The sequence below is a fragment of the Siphateles boraxobius genome, unplaced genomic scaffold (assembly GCF_051911475.1).
Source record: "Siphateles boraxobius isolate OS27281-9 unplaced genomic scaffold, OSU_SipBor_1 22, whole genome shotgun sequence".
Taxonomy (NCBI): domain Eukaryota; kingdom Metazoa; phylum Chordata; class Actinopteri; order Cypriniformes; family Leuciscidae; genus Siphateles; species Siphateles boraxobius.
The window spans coordinates 9,252,407-9,272,593 of NW_027508833.1; the positions used below are offsets into that span (position 1 = coordinate 9,252,407).

A 20,187-nucleotide genomic window follows, 5' to 3' on the forward strand; every position below is an offset into this window, starting at 1 on the left:
ACGAAATCCATAACTTTTAGTCGGCACGGTATGGAGATGACACGATTCGATTTTGGTGAAAATCGGACGAATGGTCTAGGAGAAGTTCGAAAAAGAAGGTTTTGAAAGTAAATAAAGATGGCGGACAGGAAGTTCGTCCAAATACGTCAAACTTGGTATCTATGTTCTCGGCATGACCCAAGGAATCTATTAAGACCAGTGTCATTACAATAAGCACATTTAAAAAAAAGTTATTAGCATTTTTGGAAATGTAATTTTAACTTTTGACCAACAGGTGGCGCTGTCTTGAAATCTTTTGAGTACCTTCAAGGCAAGGTGCTGGTAACAAATTCTGAGTTTCATAATGTTACATCAATGTGTTCATTAAGTATAGCATTTCACATCACAAAACTGCATTGAAATCAATGGGATTTTCATGTTTTGTTCTATTATAGCGCCACCAAGAGGCAAAATCCCACAATTTTTTTCTTGTGTCCTTGGAATGAGCCCATACATGTGTGTGCCAAATTTGGTGAAAATATCTCAATTCGCTTCGGAGTTTTAGACATTTATATGAAAAAAAGCATCAAAAATGACTGACACGTGACTTTGATTTGATTTTACTACCCCTTACCATCAATATTTTGGCATTTGGGCTCTCACATTTAGTTAACAAGCTATGGTTCCAAACTTCTGACGGTGGTTTCGTCTCGATCGGACTAGCGGTTTCGAAGATATCGGCAAATGTTTTTTAAAGCTAAATCACAACGCTACACAAACCGTAAGTTGAAACCTAGCATGTTTGGTATCTGTGGACTCGGCAAGGATTCAGGACCTCAACGAGATGACTCCCGTGAAAATAAGTCAACCACAGCCAGAGTTATAAGCATTTGAAAAATAAATTTTACCACTAGGTGGCGCTGTTTCGAAACTTCTCAGGCTCCTTCAGGGCATCGTACCGATGACCCATACCGAGTTTCGTAACAATTCGTTCATGCGTTCAAAAAATACAGCATTTTAGCACATAATTCAAAATGGCCGACAGCCAAAATGGCCGATCTGGGAAAATTCGATATCAGTCGACTCGGCATGACGCCCTGAATCTACAGAGACCACTTTTATGATTTTTGGACAAACCGTTCAGAAGTTATGAGCGAAAATAGCCGTTTTTCATATCTCCGGACCAGTAGGTGGCGCTGCGCCGAAACGCAGCATGTAGCCTCAGGTCATGCTTGTGATGACATGTACCAAGTTTGGTCTGAATACGATTAAGCGTTGCGGAGATACAGCCTTACGTCTGTTTTCGCAAGCGCTACGTAAAATTTGTTTGCGCGTTTATCGAAAGTGGTTTGACGAATCAACTTGAATTCCATAACTTTTTGTCGGCACTGCCTGGAGATGATCTGGTGCAATTTTTGTGAGAATCGGACAAACCGTCTAGGACGAGTTCGCAAAAGTAGGTTTTTTGGACAATTCAAAATGGCGGCCATATTTTTATGACGTAAAATGACGTCATATGGTGCGATCGAATTGTCATGAGCTCAGGAATCAGAGGAAAAAAGAATTTTGTTGATAGGCCTAACGGTTCAAAAGTTATTAGCATAATAAAAGTGAAACTTTGGACAGGTGGTGGCGCTAGAGGCAATGAGTTAGAGACACCAAAATTGGTGCAATTACTGTTGGGACTGTCCTCTATCAGAATGTCAAACCGGAACAACTTTCCCGGACACGGTTCTAGGGGCTGCCATAGACGCCCAGTCGGAAGAAGAAGAAGAAGAAGAAGAAGAAGAAGAATAATAATAATAAGAACCGGAACAGATACAATAGGTGCCTCCGCACCTTCGGTGCTTGGCCCCTAATAATAATAAGAACCGGAACAGATACAATAGGTGCCTCCGCACCTTCGGTGCTTGGCCCCTAATAATAATAAGAACCGGAACAGATACAATAGGTGCCTCCGCACCTTCGGTGCTTGGCCCCTAAATACGATAGAATGTTATTCTAAACAGCATGTGAGTCCGGTCAATATTTAGGTGAGAGCGCCCTCTGCTGCCCTGACAGGGATGTAGCAGGTACATTAATGACAACAAATAATGACTATAGAGCCCCTGTCACACAGCGCGTTGATCCCGGGAAATTGCCGTAAAATTGCTAGAGTGCCTTCTGTGTGAACGCAAACACGTCCTGGGATTGATTCCGGAAAATCACTGGCAGTGTGAATGAACCAAAATAAAACGATCCCGGGACACATTATCCGTGTATTTTCCGGAATCTCTGTGTGAAAGGGGCATAGGTTAGTCAACTTCTGCAAACTTCTTGTTTTTTTATGAAAAAAATAAAAACTATATATATATATATATATATATATATATATATATATATATATATATATACCACTTATACTACTGTTCAAAAGTTTGAGATCAGTAAGTATTTTTTTTTTTTAAAGAAGTCTCTTATGCTCACCAAGGCTGTACTGAAGACTATATGATCCAAAAAAAGTAATATTGTGATATTATTACAATTTAAAAGAACTGTTTTCTATTTGAATATATGTTAGAATTTAATTCATTCCTGTGATCAAAGCTTTATTACTCAAGTCTTCATTGTCACGGAATCCTTCAGAAATCATTTTATCTTTTCAGAACGGCCTTTATTTGAAATAGAAATATTTTGTAAACATTATAAATGTCTTTACTGTCACTTTTGATCGATTTAATGCATCCTTGCTCAATAAAAGTATTAAGTTCTTTCCACAACAACATTTTACTGACCCCAGACTTTTGAACGTTAGTGTAAACTGTTTGAGACTGAAGTAAATCATTAGTAGTGGGTAACTGCAGACCACATAAACAAAATAATACACAGTCACAGTCTCTTTTGGGGAAAAGTGTTAATAACTCCACATTCTCCTTTCTCTCATTTTTGTAGTCTTTCTGGTTGCCCACGTGCCACAGCGGCGATGAAGAAAGCCCGACTATCAGGAGTGGAGATGCTCACAATAAAACAGCAAACAAGCAATGGTAAAGACAAAGCCTTAAATCTCACATTACACTGCAGAACTCAAACAAAACCAGTCACCAAGACTTTTCAAAATATGCAAGTAAAAGTGCAAATTATGACAGTCTCTCAATGTCTGTAATAATACCAATTATAGATAAGTGGTTTGTAATGCCTGGGAATAATTCAAACCACCCAAGAGTTTATGCGAACACATATGAGTACAGTTACAGAGTAAGCATACTGTAAAATGATAGGGTGTTTTTATGTACAGGTATTTGCTTTTTCTGCTATATATCAAGTTTGTCTGTTCTCACTCTAGGTTTAGACTGTGATGCAGATGTTAAACAGCTGGATGAAGATGTTAAAGATTTACATGAATCAAATTCACACGTGGAGGCGGATATGATCAAACTTAGAACACAGGTGAGGGTATTTATAGAATCATTTCCATATGTGAGTATTACTGTGAGTATTACTATTACTATTACTTAGAAGCATTATTAATAATTGAACTCCAATAATAATTTCCATCACAAGAATACATTTTAAAATATATTAAAATAACAAATAGTTATTTTAAATTGTAATAATATTTCATAAATTAAGTTTTTTACTGTATTTTTGATCAAATAAATGCAGCCTTGGACAGCAAAAGAGACTTCTTTCATTTTATTCCAATTATTCCAACGTTTTGACTATAATATTTGTGTTATCTAAAATGTATCTGACACTTTAGGATTGTAACAACCTTATTTACAGCTAAAATAAATAAATAGTTTATATATATTGTGATTGTTCCAAAGATGAAGACGATGAAGATGAGAGTCCACAGGTTCCAATACAAAATGTCTTTAACAATAAAGTAAACTCAGGTAAATACATACGGTGTAACAGTGTGCGTAAAACAAACTCTAACACTAAAAACGACCGACAACTGAGAGTGAACAGGGAGGAACTTAAATACATAATGTTGATTAACTAAATGAATAACAGCTCTGATGATTGAGTTTAGTGTCCATGGAAACAGATGAGTGGCGGGAAATTAAGACAAAGGAACATATGTGACTAATGAATACAAACTAAAAGTCCATGAAAGCGAAACTAAGAACATACAGTATATACACATAATTCACTACTGTCACGTCTCAGTGTTTGTTTGTATGATCATTAGTCACATGTCTTCCTTTGTTCTACTTTCCCGCTACTCATTTGTTTCCATGGCAACCCTCATTAGTTCATCTGTCTCACCTGTTACCTCGTTAGTCTTGTCAGCTGTGTCTCATTTCCCTGATCTGTTTCCATACGTATTTAAGGCCTGTGTGTTTCCTTGTTCATTGTCTGATCTCCGTCCTACTAAGTGTGTGTGAACCTTCTGCCTGTCTGTACCTGTTCGTATTATATTTTAAGTAAAGGTTTGCTTTGGAACTTTATTCTCCCTCGTCTTCTTCTGCTTGCACCACACTGTGACAGAAGATCGGAATGCCAAAATGGACGATAGGGTGAAAATAATCGTCATGGCTCAGGAGAGCCAAAACTATATTTTATTTGTCAAGGACTTTTGCCGCCTTGCCGTCACCAGCACCCTCGATGACGTGATCCTGGGCACCTTGTTCCGGATCGGGGCCGCATTCAACCATCCTATCGACCTCCCAGACACCTCTGGACTGGATTGGTTCCGATTCCTGTTCCCCGTTCTGTTCCCAGACCTGTTCCTGCCCCAAGGACTGTCAATATTCCCAGACCTGTTCCAGACCATGTCCCAGAGTCTCCTCCCGCCGAGACCACCCGTCCAGAGTCTCGTCTCGCCGGGACCGCGCGTCCAGGGTCTCCTCCCGCCAAGACCACCAGTCCAGAGTCTCGTCCCGCTAAGACCGCCCTTCCTGAGTCTTCTCTCCCCAACCCTGTATCTGAATCTGTTCCTGAGCCTGTATCTGAATCTGTTCCTGAGCCTGAGCCTTCTGTCCCTGAGCCTGTATCTGAATCTGTTCCTGAGCCTGAGTTTGTTCCTAAGCCTGAGTCTGTTCCCAAGCTGCAATCTGTTCCAGAACCTGAGCCTGAACCGGTTCCTGAACTCCCACCCAGCCTCCCTCTCCCACCTCCTCCCATCTACCACCTCTCAACCCTTCTTCCGCCACTGCCTGTCAGCCCCTCAGCTCCTCACACCACCTTCGCAGAGGTGAGGTTGCCGTGGGTCTACCAGCCTGCAGCTCCAGCCTGGTTGGTGGATCCCCAGTCTCCGCCTCCAACCACCGCGACCAAGACTCTACTTCGGCCCGACGATCCATCAGCTCAACCTTGGCTCCTACCTCCCTCAGCTCCACCTTGGCCCATCGGTTCACCAGTTTCGCCAGGCTCCCTCGTCCCCCCGGATCCACCTTGGTCGCTCGTTGACCTACCCTCGCCTCTGGACTGCACTCCTCTAGCTACGACTCGTCCCTTCGTCCCCCCGGCTCCATTGTACTCCTAACTCCCTTCTGTTCCTCCTTGGTCCTCACTCCCTCTGCACCTCAGTCGCCAGAGCTGAGGTGCAGCTTCACCTGCTCTTCGTCCTCCTCCTGAGTCCCCTCCCTCCACAGTTGGCCTATCTACGGAACGAGGATGCGCCTACCGGGAGAGGGGAGTACTATCAATCTCAATGTTTGTATGTTCATTAGTCACGTCTTCCTTTATGCTGCTTTCCCTCCACTCATTTGTTTCCATGGCAACCCTCATTAGTTAATTTGTCTCACCTGTTACCTCTTTAGTCTTATCAGCTGTGTCTCGTTTCCCTGATCTGTTTCCATACTTATTTAGGCCCTGTGTGTTGCCTTGTTCATTATCCGATTTCCGTCCTACAAAGTGTGTGTGAACCTTCAGACTTTCTGTACCTGTTCGTATTATATTTTAAGTAAAGGTTTGCATTGGAACTTTATTCTCCCTTGTCGTCTTCTGCCTGCACCACACCGTGACAACTACTAGGCCTATTAAAAAGTATGTTTTTTTTTTGTTTTAAAGAATTGAATAACTTTATTCAGCAAGGATGCATTAAATTGATCAATAATGTTACAGAAAAATTCTACTTTAAAGAAATGCTGTTCTTTTAAAATTTCTATTTATCAAAGAATCCTGAAAAAATGGTTTCTACAAAATAAGCAGCAAAACTCAAACAAACAGTAAATATTTAAACAATAAACAGGTGAGACAAACAGTGTGTGTGTGAACAGTGGCTCAGTAAATTAGGCTTTACAGTGTAAATGCAAAATGTGTAATAAATCCAATTTCAATCCCACAGTGTACTTACTGTACTTTTGTCTTAGTTTAAACATGTTACTATACTACTATGACGAAATTTTTATCAGAATTAACAAGTGTTTCGATTCATATCCCACAGATCACCACGATGGAGTCTAATCTGAGGTCCTTAGAGGAGGAAAACAAGGTGATTGAACAGCAAAATGAATCTCTTCTGCGTGAGCCGGCCAGCCTCAGGCATTCACTGATTAACAGTTTAGCAAATATCCAGCTACCGCAGATGGTAAGGGACCATCCCCATCAGAATGAGGACAAGTCCCGGACAAAGAGCGTATTGCTTTAGTCTGTCCATTTAGAAAAATCAAGAAAAAACTTTGTTAGGCTTGAGGCAGCAGTTCTCTGCTCATTCAATAAATTGAGCCTGTGCATCAGAACGACCGAGGTCATTTCAAACTAGTCCATACGTCAAACGTGTCTTTCAACTGATGTAATCTGAATTTGACGCATTGTTATTGCCAGAGTCAAGGGGAACTCGCTTTGAGCTGAAAGCATCTTTAAAAAGCCAGCTCTGATAAAACAAACAACAACAAAAAAGCATAAATCAGTTTGTAGTATATACCATAAAAGTTAGTTTGCTGGTTTTAGTTTATCTCAAAGCCTAGTTTTTGTCTAGTTTAACAGGGTTCCCGCGGATACTTAAAATTTAAGGCCATAAAAATAGACTTGTTTTTACTTATGAAAGGTCTTAAAGGGCACCTATTATGCCCCTTTTTACAAGATGAAATACTGGTCTCGGGTGTCCCCAGAATGTATTTGTGAAGTTTCAGCACAAAATACCCCACGGTTAATTTATTATAACCATTTCAAAATGTCATTTTTGGGGCCTGTTTTAAAAAAAGCTGTTTTGGTGTGTACCACCTTAAATGTAAATGAGCTGCATATCCCTGCCCAGCCTTTGGATTAGGGCGTAACTTGCATACCTATGGCAATAAACAGTCGGTAGAAGCAGAATGGCTGAGAGTGAGAGACGAGACCCGCTGTTTTGTATGGCATTCAGCCGTACATGTTGAACAGGAATCAGACCCAGATGATGGAGAGACTCCGGCGTCGGTGGGACTTGCTCAGTTCTACATCACGTTGAGCCGAATCTTAGAACAGCTCGTTCTGAGACAGTGCTTATGATTTATTGAGATTGTAAAAAAAAAACACTGGGTGGATTTTTATCATTCTAGGGTGGTTTTGCTCACACACTGCCAACACACATTTATGTTCAAAAACCATGTAAAAGTGAATTTTGCATAATAGGTGCCCTTTAAATTTTAGATGACTCTTTGATTTAGACGCATGTAAATGCTTGCCAAATTAAAACTATAATTATCTTACGTATTTTTTATTATTCTATCTTTGTGGATTTGCTTGTTCACGTGACAATTTGCGTCATTCGAGGCAACATATTATCCTAAGTCTGTCTCCTGCACGTGACGTGAGGGAATAGAGTTGGTAAATATCAGTTCAATTGTAAGTTCATTCTTTATGTGCTTAGGAGTGTGCGATATGTATTGTTTATGATGCTATTGAACATTGTTTTAACTATGCACGAGGCACTGGGAGCTGACATCACATTTGTCTCTCGTGCTTTGCTTTCACTGCGTGATGTGTGCAGTTATAGATAACGTATGTCCCCAAATGAGTTTTGTCTCATATTTATATCATATTATGTAATACTAGAATATCACATGTGCAAGAGTGCCGTTTTCCCGTGCACAATTGCAAATGTGATATTTATTTTATACAACAGTTAAATTAAGTTAACATTGGGAGTTACTTTTTACTTTTTAACCCTGTTAGACCCAAATATTTGTATTTGTTTTTTTCACCTGTCAGATGTTGTTGTAGGAGGCCTCTAAAAAAAAAATGTTTTAATGTAAGTTTTTAAGGAAATGTAATATTGCAACGTTGGGCCTTTTTGGGAGCAGAATTTCAGCATTTGCACTCACACTAGCTACGAATAGGCTACATGGACACCTTTTGGTTCAATCGGAATGAAATCAATCCGATTGATGAATCCGAACACAGCGTGAGCGTTTACATGAACGATGAATAAAGTAATCGGGTTGATGTGCGCGTTTATATGTAACAAGCTTCATAGATTTTTTTGACATATGCACACTGCATGAATATACTGCCGCCGTTCGCACATAACTATTCTCATCTATTGGTTCTTTATTTGTTTTAAACAGCAGACTGGTGGGACGTTGTCCTGCTCCACTTCACAGACGCTGAGTGAACGGAGAATTTTAGAATAATGGGACACTCATTTAGATGACACTTAATTCAACAGGAAGAACAGCTTGTTCCGTGCGTCATACATCATTACGCTATTTCAACGTACATGCGCAATCCTTTCAGTTTCGGTTTTCAATCCGATCAAGTGTTTACATGTTCTCTCAATCGGATTACCAAAGGAATAAACCACCCCTTTCAATCCGAAATTCCAATCGGATCGAGCTCAATCAGATCGATCAAGGTGTTTACATAAAAGTTTTTTTAGTCCGATTGAGCCGTCAATCCGATTATAAGGGTCCATGTAAACGCAGCTACTGTCAGAACAAATATACAGAACAACTAAGGGCTCATTTGAAGTGTGGATTGCTTACACAGCACCATAACAGTACATATCATGGATAATAATAATACTAATCACCCAACAGTCATATTTTTATGAATTAGAATTTATTCAAAATAAACATAAAATATAAATATTAAATAGAAACAGATTGAAAACTGTCAAAGAAACAGTGCCCAGTGTTCACTTGCAATGGTAGTCCTAAAAGCAGTTCCTTTCCTCTAAAAAGCAGAGACGGAGATTGCACTTTCTGGAGAGATTTCATTTCATTCTGAAAGGAAAATAATAGTTGTAAGAGTTAGAGTATGTTCAGGTATAAATAATTTAAATGTAAAAGACTCCTATTTATGTGATACATTCCACTGAAGTCACATAATTCTAAAAGGAATATACAAAACACCAGACCTCTTCATCCCCACATTCCAGAACAATAACACCTGTCCCTGAACAATGGATCATGCAACCCCCTATATGTTTGAAAATCCACACCTGTCCTAGAATAACCATCCTCCAAAGCATTCCACAAACAGCGTCTGCCTTGCAACAAGCAGATATTTGGGCAAACAAACAAAGCCCAGGTAAAAAAAGAAAAAAGTTATTCACTGCTATAACATACAGGACCAATTTCAAATACTGGTACTGAAAGGACTTAATACACTGCAAACAGAAATAATTTATTCATTTAGAATGGTTCAAATCTGATCTAAACGGAAAATTATAACAAATAACACATTTAGAAATTGTGAATCATCAAATACATTATTTCTGTAAGTATTTCTCCTATATTTGAACATTTGAGAAGTGCAATGCCTCCATGTAAAGTGCAAGGTGCACATGCTATTTTGACTACCATTCTCTCTCAATGTTGTAAAATTACAACTAAGACATAACAAGCTAAACATGTAATTTGATGCATGCATTCCACAATAACCAAGTATTTAAATGAAGTAGACATTCTAACAATCACAAAAAATATATATTTCTGGGATTTTACTTACAATGTTGAGATATCCAGTCCAATGAAACAAGGAGATGCGCTTACAGGAAAGTTTGCAGGTTGTTTGAGTTCATGACCTTATGGCAAGTCCTATATACACATTCACTATCCAATGGGCCCCAACAATAGGACCCATTGGCTATGTAAATGTGGTCTTTCAAAAAAAAAAATATATATATTGCAGATGTGTTTTTGGAGCTAAAAGTGATGTTGTAATTTTACAACCACAGGTCTTACAGGGTTAATATTGTCAATATTGTTTGTTTTCCCTTTATTTCGCGACGAGAATTTCAAAATGAAACCGTAGCAGAGTCTCATGCAACAGACAGCGATGCTTTTTTGACCGAAAACTGTGTTTTGAACGAATCATTTGAATGATTCAATGAACAATCACTAGCTTTTCCTGAATGAATCAGCCGTCGGTGAACTAATCGGTTGAATGAATTACTCCCTCAACTCACTTATTAAAGGGATAGTTCACCCAAAAATGAAAATTCTGTCAGTATTTACTCACCCTCATGTTGTTCCAACCCCGTAAGACCTTCGTTCATCTTCGGAACACAAATTAAGATACTGTATTTTTGATTAAATCTGAGAGCTGGATCACTCCTCTATAGGCTTCTTAAGAGATTGACACTTGTTCCCTGAAAAGTTACTAAAGACATTGTTAAAGTCCAAGTGACTAAAGTGGCTCAATCATAAGTTTATCAAACGACGATAATACTTTTTGTGCGCAAAAAAAATAAAAAAATATCGACTTTATTTCAACTATTCATTTTCTTCTCTGTGGGCCTCGAGTCAGTTCACTAGTGTAATAGCGTAAGTGCTTCTGTTGTTGTACGTCACACGCATCACACACATGACCCGCGTCAGCCAATAGTGAGCCTACGTGTGACATAGCTCTACACAATCACACTACGTTGATTGACTAGAGGCCCACAGAGAAGGAAATGAATAGTTGAAATAAAACACGGATTACAATCAATTTAAGGTGGCAAATATTCCCCCTTAAAAAAAAAAAATTCTGTCACTGCTATGAACTGACCACTGCATAGAATATGAAAAATATGAATATCTTCGTGAGTATGCTGTCAACAATAGGCCTAAACCATTCCATGGTACCAGTACAAAAACAAAATCAGTAAAATATCATCTAACTATTATCAACAAAACTTTGAAAATATCTAGATATTTTTTTGTCAATATTGCACAACTATAATGTAAGGTATTCATTTTGATTTCTTCAGGTCTTAAAAAAAAACTTAAATGACTTTAAAAAGTGCAGCAACCCTGGTTTAAGCTGCTTTAATATGGTTTATTCTGCAGCAAGTTAGCTTAAAAAACAATCAGCTCTTCAATCACTCCCACAGACATTTCATTCAACCAATATTTAAGCAAAAGTTGAATTTGTTTTAGTTTTCAGTGCACTTTTGTTAAAAACATTACTGTATAAATGCATAAATATGTACCCTGTCATTTTTAAAAAGCCTATACAGTATGTATTGGTACACCATTATTACAAAAAGGTACGCAGTGTATGTTCTTGCTAAATTGCTCCCAAATGTTAGATTTTTGTATCATAATAGTAGAATAAGTACCCCTCAGTTCTATAATACTCACAGTATAAATATTTTGTTTTATTCTCCTGGTTGTTCTTTACAAACTTCCATATTGTTCCCTTATACTTACATGCCAGTACTTTATAGGTACACTATAATTACTGAAAGTTACATTGTAAATTTGTCTTAATTACGCAGTACTTTCCGGGCTGTAATCTAAAGCGTTACCAAAAAAAAAAACGCTTTAACTACCAAATATCATATAGCTTCACATTATTCATTGTCAGCAATGAGATTTTTTCCTTCATAGCAGAGCTGAAATTTTGAGCTTGATGAGGTCAATGTAAATGTAAACATAATAAAACATAGTGATACAAATAGTGAATGCATGATATATGGATTAGGGACATACTAATATTTATAATAATGATAAATAAAAACATTTATAAAGTTAGTTCTTGGGACATAAATCGCATCATGTCCTAAAGAATGTACCTGTAAGTTGTCTTATTGGGTGTTCAGACAGTGTCGTGATCTTTGAGCATGTTAAACACTGATTTGTTTTTTCCTCTAGAAATCACTTCACAAAGAGCTTCCAGTCAGACACAACAGCTGTTTACAGTTGCATCAGAGAGTAAGTCCACAGTTTAACTCTTACCCTCACCATACATATGAATATTTATATGCTTTCAATATGTCTGTCAATTTTAAACTGACAGAGCACAGTTGATGTTGGTCATGGTGAACGTCATCATGACTTCATCTTTCATGATATGTCCACCTATACACATAAATTGTGTTGTTCGTGGTTACTACAATGTTAGTACCTACCTATCCACCTGTCTATAAACTTACCTACATATCTTTCTATCAACCTACCTATCTACCTGTCTATCAACCTATCAACACACCTACCTACCTATCTATAAACCTATCCATAAACCTGCCTACCTGTATATCAACCTACCTATCTATTTACCTATCTACAGTATACCTACCTATCCACCTATCTACAGTATAAACCTATCTATTTACTGATCTACCAATCTACATGCCTATCTTCCTACATATCTACCCACCTATCTAAATACCTATCCACCTATATACCCGCCCATTTATCCTATCTTCCTAGCTATCTACCCACCTATCTACCTACATACCTACCCACCTATCTACCAGCCTATCTACCCACCTATCTACATACCTATCCACCTATATACCCACCTATCTATCTACCTATCTACATACCTACCTACCTATCTATCTACATACCTACCCACCTATCTTCCTACCTATCTACCTATCTATTGATATACCTACCCACCTATCTACCTATCTATCTACATACCTACCCACATATCTAACAGCCTATCTACCCACCTATCTACATACCTATCCACCTATATACCCACCTATCTATCTACCTATCTACATACCTACCTACCTTCCTACCTATCTAAACACCTATCTACCTATCTATATACATACCTACCCACATATCTAACCAACTACCTACCTATCTACATACCTACCCACCTATCTTCCTACCTATCTACCCAACAACCTGCCTATCTACCTACCTACTTATCTTCCTATCTACCTACCTATCTACCCACCTATCTACCTATCTATCTACCTACCCACATATCCTTCCTACCTATCTACCACCTATCTATATATCTACCTACCTACGTTTATAACTAACTAAAACATAAATAAGATAGTTTTTACAAATTATGTCGATTTAGTCTCCGATAGGCTGAACTCAGACTTATTATAATAAATCTTAAACTAAATTCAGTACTGGCAAAGAAATTAACAGCCATTAAAGTAAAAAAAAATAAAAATAAAAAAATAAAATAGAGCACAAAATGCCCACTACATTGTTTTCTCTCTATATATATTTTTTTTAAAAATGTCATTAAAATTTTAATCTAATGGCACCAATTTGAAATATCCCATATGTTTTGGGGTTATTTATACTACAGCAGTTACATTCATTTATTTGAAATTGAGTCCATTTTAATTCTCATTTCTTGAATTCAAATTCTAAATAGAAGTCTGCATCCTGTTTGCCCCTCAATTCCAGGAACTGAATTCTTTAGATTTTTTTAAATCATAAGTGTACAACCCAGATTCATGTTGTTGTCATCTTCCACATTCTGTATTTCACCTGACAGGAGCTTTCCTCTGTGTTTCACAGGAGCCAATGAGCGAACAGAGCTTTGACGCATATGTGACCACGCTAACGGACATGTACACCAATCAAGATCAGTATCAGAGCGCAGAGAACAAGGCCCTGCTAGAAAATATCAAACAAGCAGTACAAGGCATTCAAGTCTAGCATCTCAGAATGAATGGGCCACTTTCCTACAACGAAGGAACACAGGGAACAAAATACACTTTCAGAAAGAAAAAAAAACCCATAAGGGATGCCTCACGTTTTGCTGTTGTAGTTTATTGAACAGTGTTAAATACATGTTCTTTTAAAAAGTGTTATGCTGACTAAACATAATTTTTCTTTGAGTTTATTTTTCTGGCCTTGCTTTTTAAAAAAAATATATCTGCAAAATAGTTTTGGAAAGCATTCACATTTTGTACGTTTTGTAACGTGAATCATCCTTCTCGCTGCTCATTGATGCACCTTTTAGTGTATATTATACAACAGTAATGCAACCACTACTGAACATTAGTTTGTGATGCTTGCTGATATAGAGAGTTAAAATCACAGAGGTTAGCTTGGTGAAAGATCTACTGAAAGATGATTGGTGCTGTTTCTTTTTATCATTAATATAAACGGTTACACTTTTTTCAATAGTCTACATTAGACATTCTACTAACTTTGCAACTGCATGCCAACAAACTCTCAGAGTGGTTGTAGACTGTCAGGTTAGGGTTAGTAGAACAAGTTGACGTAGTTGCAAAGTTATGTACAGTTCTGTCATGACAACTCTCAGAGAGATAGGTATGGTAATAGAGATTGGCGTAGTAATGGATTTGGAAATGTTAATGTATTTGGTCTTGGTGGAATAGATCTGCTACACTGCAGAGCAAGTACAGAGACTTTCTACTGCCAATACATTCACAGACATTTCTGTGAGCAAATAAGACAAGCTGCTGCTGCTGCACATGTAACAGACATGATTTAACCCCGTAGCAGATCTATACAGGTGGAGCTGGGGAAGGGGGAGGGTTTCTGAAAGCATTGCAGACTGATAACAGCAACACTAGCCTACCTGTATTTGAATGTTGAGCTGCAGCTCATTGGCCGCTGATGCAACAGCAACCAATCAGCAGCTCTATGTAGAAAATGATGCGATCGCTACCAAATGAGTTAGACCTATCAGCCTGAGCCATCTAGAGTTTCATGGCAGAACTAGGTAATCAGTAGAATTTCTGTAGGGGAGCATCAAAATAAAGTGTTAGCAGACAGTCTACTAATACTTTAATGACTGCTAGTTGACATGTAGTTGCAAACTTACTTATAGTTAGTGGACCTTCAAAATAAAGCATTCTACCATAACAACTATCAATTAAAGAGATGTGGGGGAAAAAAAAACATTGGTGTTAAAGATCTTAGAAGTGGATTTGGAATGTGAATGTTTTATGGTAAGTGTCATGACAGGGAAAGCTAATGGTGGAGTTCCTGCAAACGGAAACGCTTTGATTATTTGTGGCTTCGTCATTTACACCTGCATCAGTGTAACGGCAATAGCAGCTCTAACATCGCGCCGCATACTGTACACTTGGTCTATTCTTGAAATTACAGTAGCCAGAAGGGAACTTTCTCAGCAATATTTGACTAAACCATGTATATATAAAAAAGAGAGAGATGCAATCTATGTGGTGGGTATATGCAATTTCGTGTTTGTAAACCGTGGAAGCTACATAATCTTTTTACTATATGTAAATTATTGATTTTTATATAAATCTTTTAATACAAATGTTTTAAAAGGAAATGAAAATTAGGTTTAGAGACGGACGATGCTGCGCAGGGACACCTTCGTTTCCATGCTCGGATGTTTGTACAGTATGGAAACTAACGTAGAAAGAATTTGAAAAGAACACACACAGTAAAGACAATGAAAACGGGACCTACAGGGTTTTTGCCCCCACTTTTTGTGCCAGAAGACTATTTGCACTTATCCCACCTTCGGACGATGTGCAATCTCCAGGTGTCTCTTTGGCACGAGGAAGGCGCGATGACAAACGTTCAGCGGTTTGACAAGAGATTACAGGGATTGAGACATTCATGAGGACAATATCTTTACAAGAAATATTGAGCATTTTTAAATAACGATGCTAGTTCGTCGAGTTTGTTCTGTATCATACAAAATAATCCCCAGCAGCACTTTATGTCTAATCACTGTACAAAATCATAAAAGAGTAGTTAATCAAAATAAAGCATTTTAAGAAGAAAATCTCCCAGCGCGATGGGATCGGTGGTTAGAGTCATCAGTAGAGTTTGAGGGGGTCGCGGCACTATGCGCACCCCTGATTTCCATTGTACTTTTAGCTGTAGCAACCTTGTTAATACCTTATTGAGAGCTAACGCAAAGGTGCTTGTACTTCACTGGATCTCATCCATTGTACAAATCGGCCCTTTTTTAGGGGTCCATCATTCATGCACAGCATCACATCTGCAGCTTTCTGCCAATATAGTAATGCTTTCAATAGAGAAATGGCTAGTATGGGTTTTTGAATCAATTATCGTCATCATCAGTACAATGGAAAATGGGAATTTAAGCACAAACATGCTGCTCATTTACTGTTGATGCATAATATTGATTTTTTATTTATTTTTAAAGGATATGTGACTAATTACCCAAGGTAAAACAAAAGAAGTCACGTATTAGAATGCGATTTTTCATATGAATTATTGTGAATTCATGAGTTTATTTATCTGGAATTCTTCATTTCAAGGTTGATTTGTTTAATCATCAATGAAGATGGGATTTTGTATAAACTATTGTGCTCTCTGTGGAACTGGAGTTTGATTTATTTTTGTACGATACAGCATGAATTTGTTGACATTTTAATTTTACTATAAATGTATGAGATCACAAGTGGCGGTGAGTTTTCATTTTTAAATTGTGGAAATTTGTACAATATTTGTCATGCTGGATGTTGACACATCGTACTCTGAATAAAGAAAATGGTGTTGCCACAGACTCGAGTAGACATCTTCTATGATTTATTGGAGAATAAGAAATGCTTAAAACGATACAGGCTTCATAATTTGATATTTCATGCAAATCCGTGGTATAAGAAGCCTGCGATTTCCTCTAATAAAGATCTCTGTTTATGGCATTTTTTTTTTTTGTTAAGCAGCCATGAACCAGTAAAAGAGTACCAGTAAGGCAAACCAAATTTGCATCATTGTCATATATGTGCATGTTTAACCATTGTGATGAATAGTGCATTCTCATTTAGTTTGAACAACTATACCCGATCTATTTGGATTGCATTTCCATCCATTATCTCACAATTTTGACTTTTTTTTTGAGTGAGTGAGTAAGCATTATGCAACAAACAAATGGTTAAAATTGTAAAATGAGGTTTCATGTTTTACAGAAGCAAGAAGTCTAAGTGAAAAGACAATTTTGTGTAAAAATCTAACTTTTGGCAGTAAAAATCAAATGGTGCCTGCCAAAAGTTAAAAATCATAACTGATAGTGAGTTAAGACAAAAACATTGCACTGTGGGAAAGCAATAGTGCTCCACACAGCGTTATCAATGCATGCATATTAATAAGCCGTGCACAAGTATTGTACTGTCCCATTGTGAACAGACTCTTATTATGAAAAGCGTATAATAATGACAGAAAAGCAAAAACTATATAAATGTATAAAAAAAGAAAATAATGTTCTTTTGTAGAATATCACAGAAGTAAAATGCCAAAATAATTGGTTGGCTAATATAGGCCTATTCAATTATAGACCTATTCACTAAAAAATTACAATTAATTTTACATTTATTAGCTTAATTGATTTTTTAAATATACTTAGACCCTATTTATTTTGAGTACTAGATCATGATTTTCAATCCTTTATTCATTTTCAATCCTTTAGATTTAACGGACACCCAAATATGATCATCCTCATGTGAGGATTTTATCCTCATCCTAAAATGTAATATCCCCATCCTAAAATTTAAAAGCAGTCATATATTTTAAATTACAGAGACCAGTGGAAAGACCCATTCTCTCTACTCTAGTAATGTACTGTAATATGTGTTATCATAACCCAAATCTGTTCATTTTTTGTTTAAAAAAATCTAATGTTTTTATGTAGCTATTTATAAAATAAAAATATTTATTCTAAATTAAATGTATTTGTTTGTTAGTTTATTAGCTCTTTAAATTATTATTTGTTAATTTTGTATTATTATATTATTTTTTACTTTTCTCTTAACTTTTCCTTGGACCCCTTACCACTTCCTCGATTTATGATTGAATCCCAGTTTGCATACTCAGACTACGTACTACACTAATGCCGGTACTTTGAAGTGTGTAGTAGGCTGAAGTTTAGTAGGATGGGCTTTTATCGTGCACGATTGAGAAGGCTGTGATTGGTCTCTCATGCCGTCTAGTACTCGGTCTGTAACACTGGATTCCTGCACACTGCTCTCCGGCGCACTGGCTGGTCATGGCGTTGCGGACTGTCCGAAACTTACCTTGCTTTTTATGTGTACTCGGCGTGCTTCTTCTCAGCAGTGGCCCAAACCCGGTGTTCTCATGTCCGAGCCGCTGTTTATGTTTCCGTACCACTGTCAGATGTATGCATTTAAACCTGGAATCAGTGCCCGCAGTTCTTCCTCAGACCACAATCCTGTAAGTAGCCTACACAATTTTTTTTTTCTCTCTGAGAGAATCAGAAACTATAGTTTATGTCTTATGTGCTTACCTGCTTTATCCACCCTAAGAGTTACAAATGACTTAAGTTGTCAGTAATATAATCATTGTTTATGTTTTGCATTGAGTCAGCGTTGAGCTCATCGGTTACATACTGAGTACAGAAGAATTTGAGTGGCAGAGTTTCTGATTTTAGTTTCTCATCTGGACGAGTCTTTGTTTCACGGATACATACAGCGGTTGTGTCTCACAACTTTAACCCTAACCCTACCTAGGCAGCGTTTAGGGCGTCACATGCTAGATACACACGCGAATTCAGACTCAAAGGCTGAAAGCAACTTTGATGGTCAAAATGTTGTACGTATTTATGACATCGGGCCTGTTCCAATAGCCTATAACACACTTGCGGTCTTAGCCACTGTAAAACATTTGTAATTGCTTTTTATCACTTAATTGGAAACATCAGACATTTATTTTAAAGTAGGTAAATGTTAGGCCTATTGAAAATCTATGTTTCATTAAATAAAAAAGGTAATTCTGATTTTTTTCTCAAAAAAGATATAGACTAAAATCGCAATTGCATGTTATAAATTCATAATTGCGAGATATAAACTCACATTTGCATGTTATAAAGTAAGAAGTGCAAGATAAAAAAAAAACTTGCATTTGCATGTTATAAAGTCACAATTGCGAGATATAAACTCTTAATTCTGAATTTTTCCTCTAAATTTTTTATCTTGCTATTCTGACTTTATAACTAATAATTGCGAGTTTATTTCACGCAATTATGTGGCGGAAACAAGCTACCATAAAAATCAAAGTGTGTAAATAAAGCTTTATTTCTGAAACTTTTGCATTTTTTTTTTACAATACTGCAAGTGTTTCCTATCAGGTATTCAGAAGTTCTACACACACTTGAAGTTTTCACACCCATTTGAACACTTCAAACACCAGAAATACATCATACAAGTGGACAAATGTAAATACCTGCAATTGTGGGTGTTGGTACAGGCTCATCCAGAAATGCTTCACGTTCCAAAAATGTCCTAAAATGCTGTCTAGATAGGCAGCACACTATGTTTTGAAACAGGGGCTCAAGACCAAGGCTAGTGGCTCAAAAGCCAGTGACTCTAACCAGTCTGCACACACAACCCAATTTTAGACAAGTGTATAACTCGGATCTGCTGTACATAATACATACAAACATATACATAATATAGTATAATACAGACTTCAGCACCAACACGGTTAACAAAACTCAGTGCTGACAGTGTTTGCAAAGAAAGGTCAAAACCTTTGCATGTGTGTTTGTCATTATGTGGGGACTGCTATAGATCAGTTGTTCTACAATGGTTAAAGTGAGTCATGATCAGTCTATGTGTGTTTGTGTGCGTTTATGTTGGGTAGTTTTGATTTGGACAGAGCCCACTCTTCAAAAACAAGTTCATTTACTTTGATTTGTTATATTAGAGGGGTCATGACATGGATTTTTTAATTATGTTAATATGTTCATTGAGGTTCACTTATAATGCTACTAAAGTTTTTTTTGCATAAAAGTATGTGTAAACAAATATATATGTGGAAAAACGATTATTTACAACCGTCATTCTGACCCTGAAATGATCGGTGTAAGGCTTTAAAGGGTCACTCCACCCATTTGCATTAAGATTTCCATTGTTAGAAATCCAGTTATACTATTGAATGGTCATGCAACACTCTTTCATTTTCCCCTGAGACGAGAGAAATCCTCTATTTACCTTTTTCACTTCCTCCTACAATGATGCAAAAATCGTCACTTTACGTCATTGTAGGAGGAAGTGTAAAATGGGGGGGATTTCTGCGAAGACTACAAGCACTAGTTCCCGCCCTTTCAAACCCGCTCATAGGGGGTTGGACCTAATGCGCTAACAGACCTATCACAGATCAGTGCCGGTGCGTT

At 37.4% G+C, this 20,187-nt stretch overlaps 2 protein-coding genes across 3 annotated transcripts in view; both read left to right on the forward strand.

Annotated features, from left to right (window-relative positions):
- myt1lb (myelin transcription factor 1-like, b) overlaps positions 1–16,566 on the forward strand; it is a 267,848-nt gene extending 251,282 nt beyond the window's left edge. Inside the window, exons 19-23 of the mRNA XM_077238574.1 lie at positions 2,911–3,002; positions 3,302–3,405; positions 6,353–6,400; positions 11,970–12,029; positions 13,599–16,566. Coding sequence (XP_077094689.1) covers positions 2,911–3,002; positions 3,302–3,405; positions 6,353–6,400; positions 11,970–12,029; positions 13,599–13,739 — 445 coding nt within the window. The 3' untranslated portion in view covers positions 13,740–16,566. The remainder of the gene's footprint in view (positions 1–2,910; positions 3,003–3,301; positions 3,406–6,352; positions 6,401–11,969; positions 12,030–13,598) is intronic.
- A 1,435-nt stretch (positions 16,567–18,001) lies between these two features.
- Positions 18,002–20,187, forward strand: part of pxdn (peroxidasin) — a 117,336-nt gene continuing 115,150 nt past the window's right edge. For both annotated transcript variants that reach the window (XM_077238566.1, XM_077238567.1), the window contains exon 1: positions 18,002–18,227. In XM_077238566.1, coding sequence (XP_077094681.1) covers positions 18,043–18,227 — 185 coding nt within the window. In that variant the 5' untranslated portion in view covers positions 18,002–18,042. The remainder of the gene's footprint in view (positions 18,228–20,187) is intronic.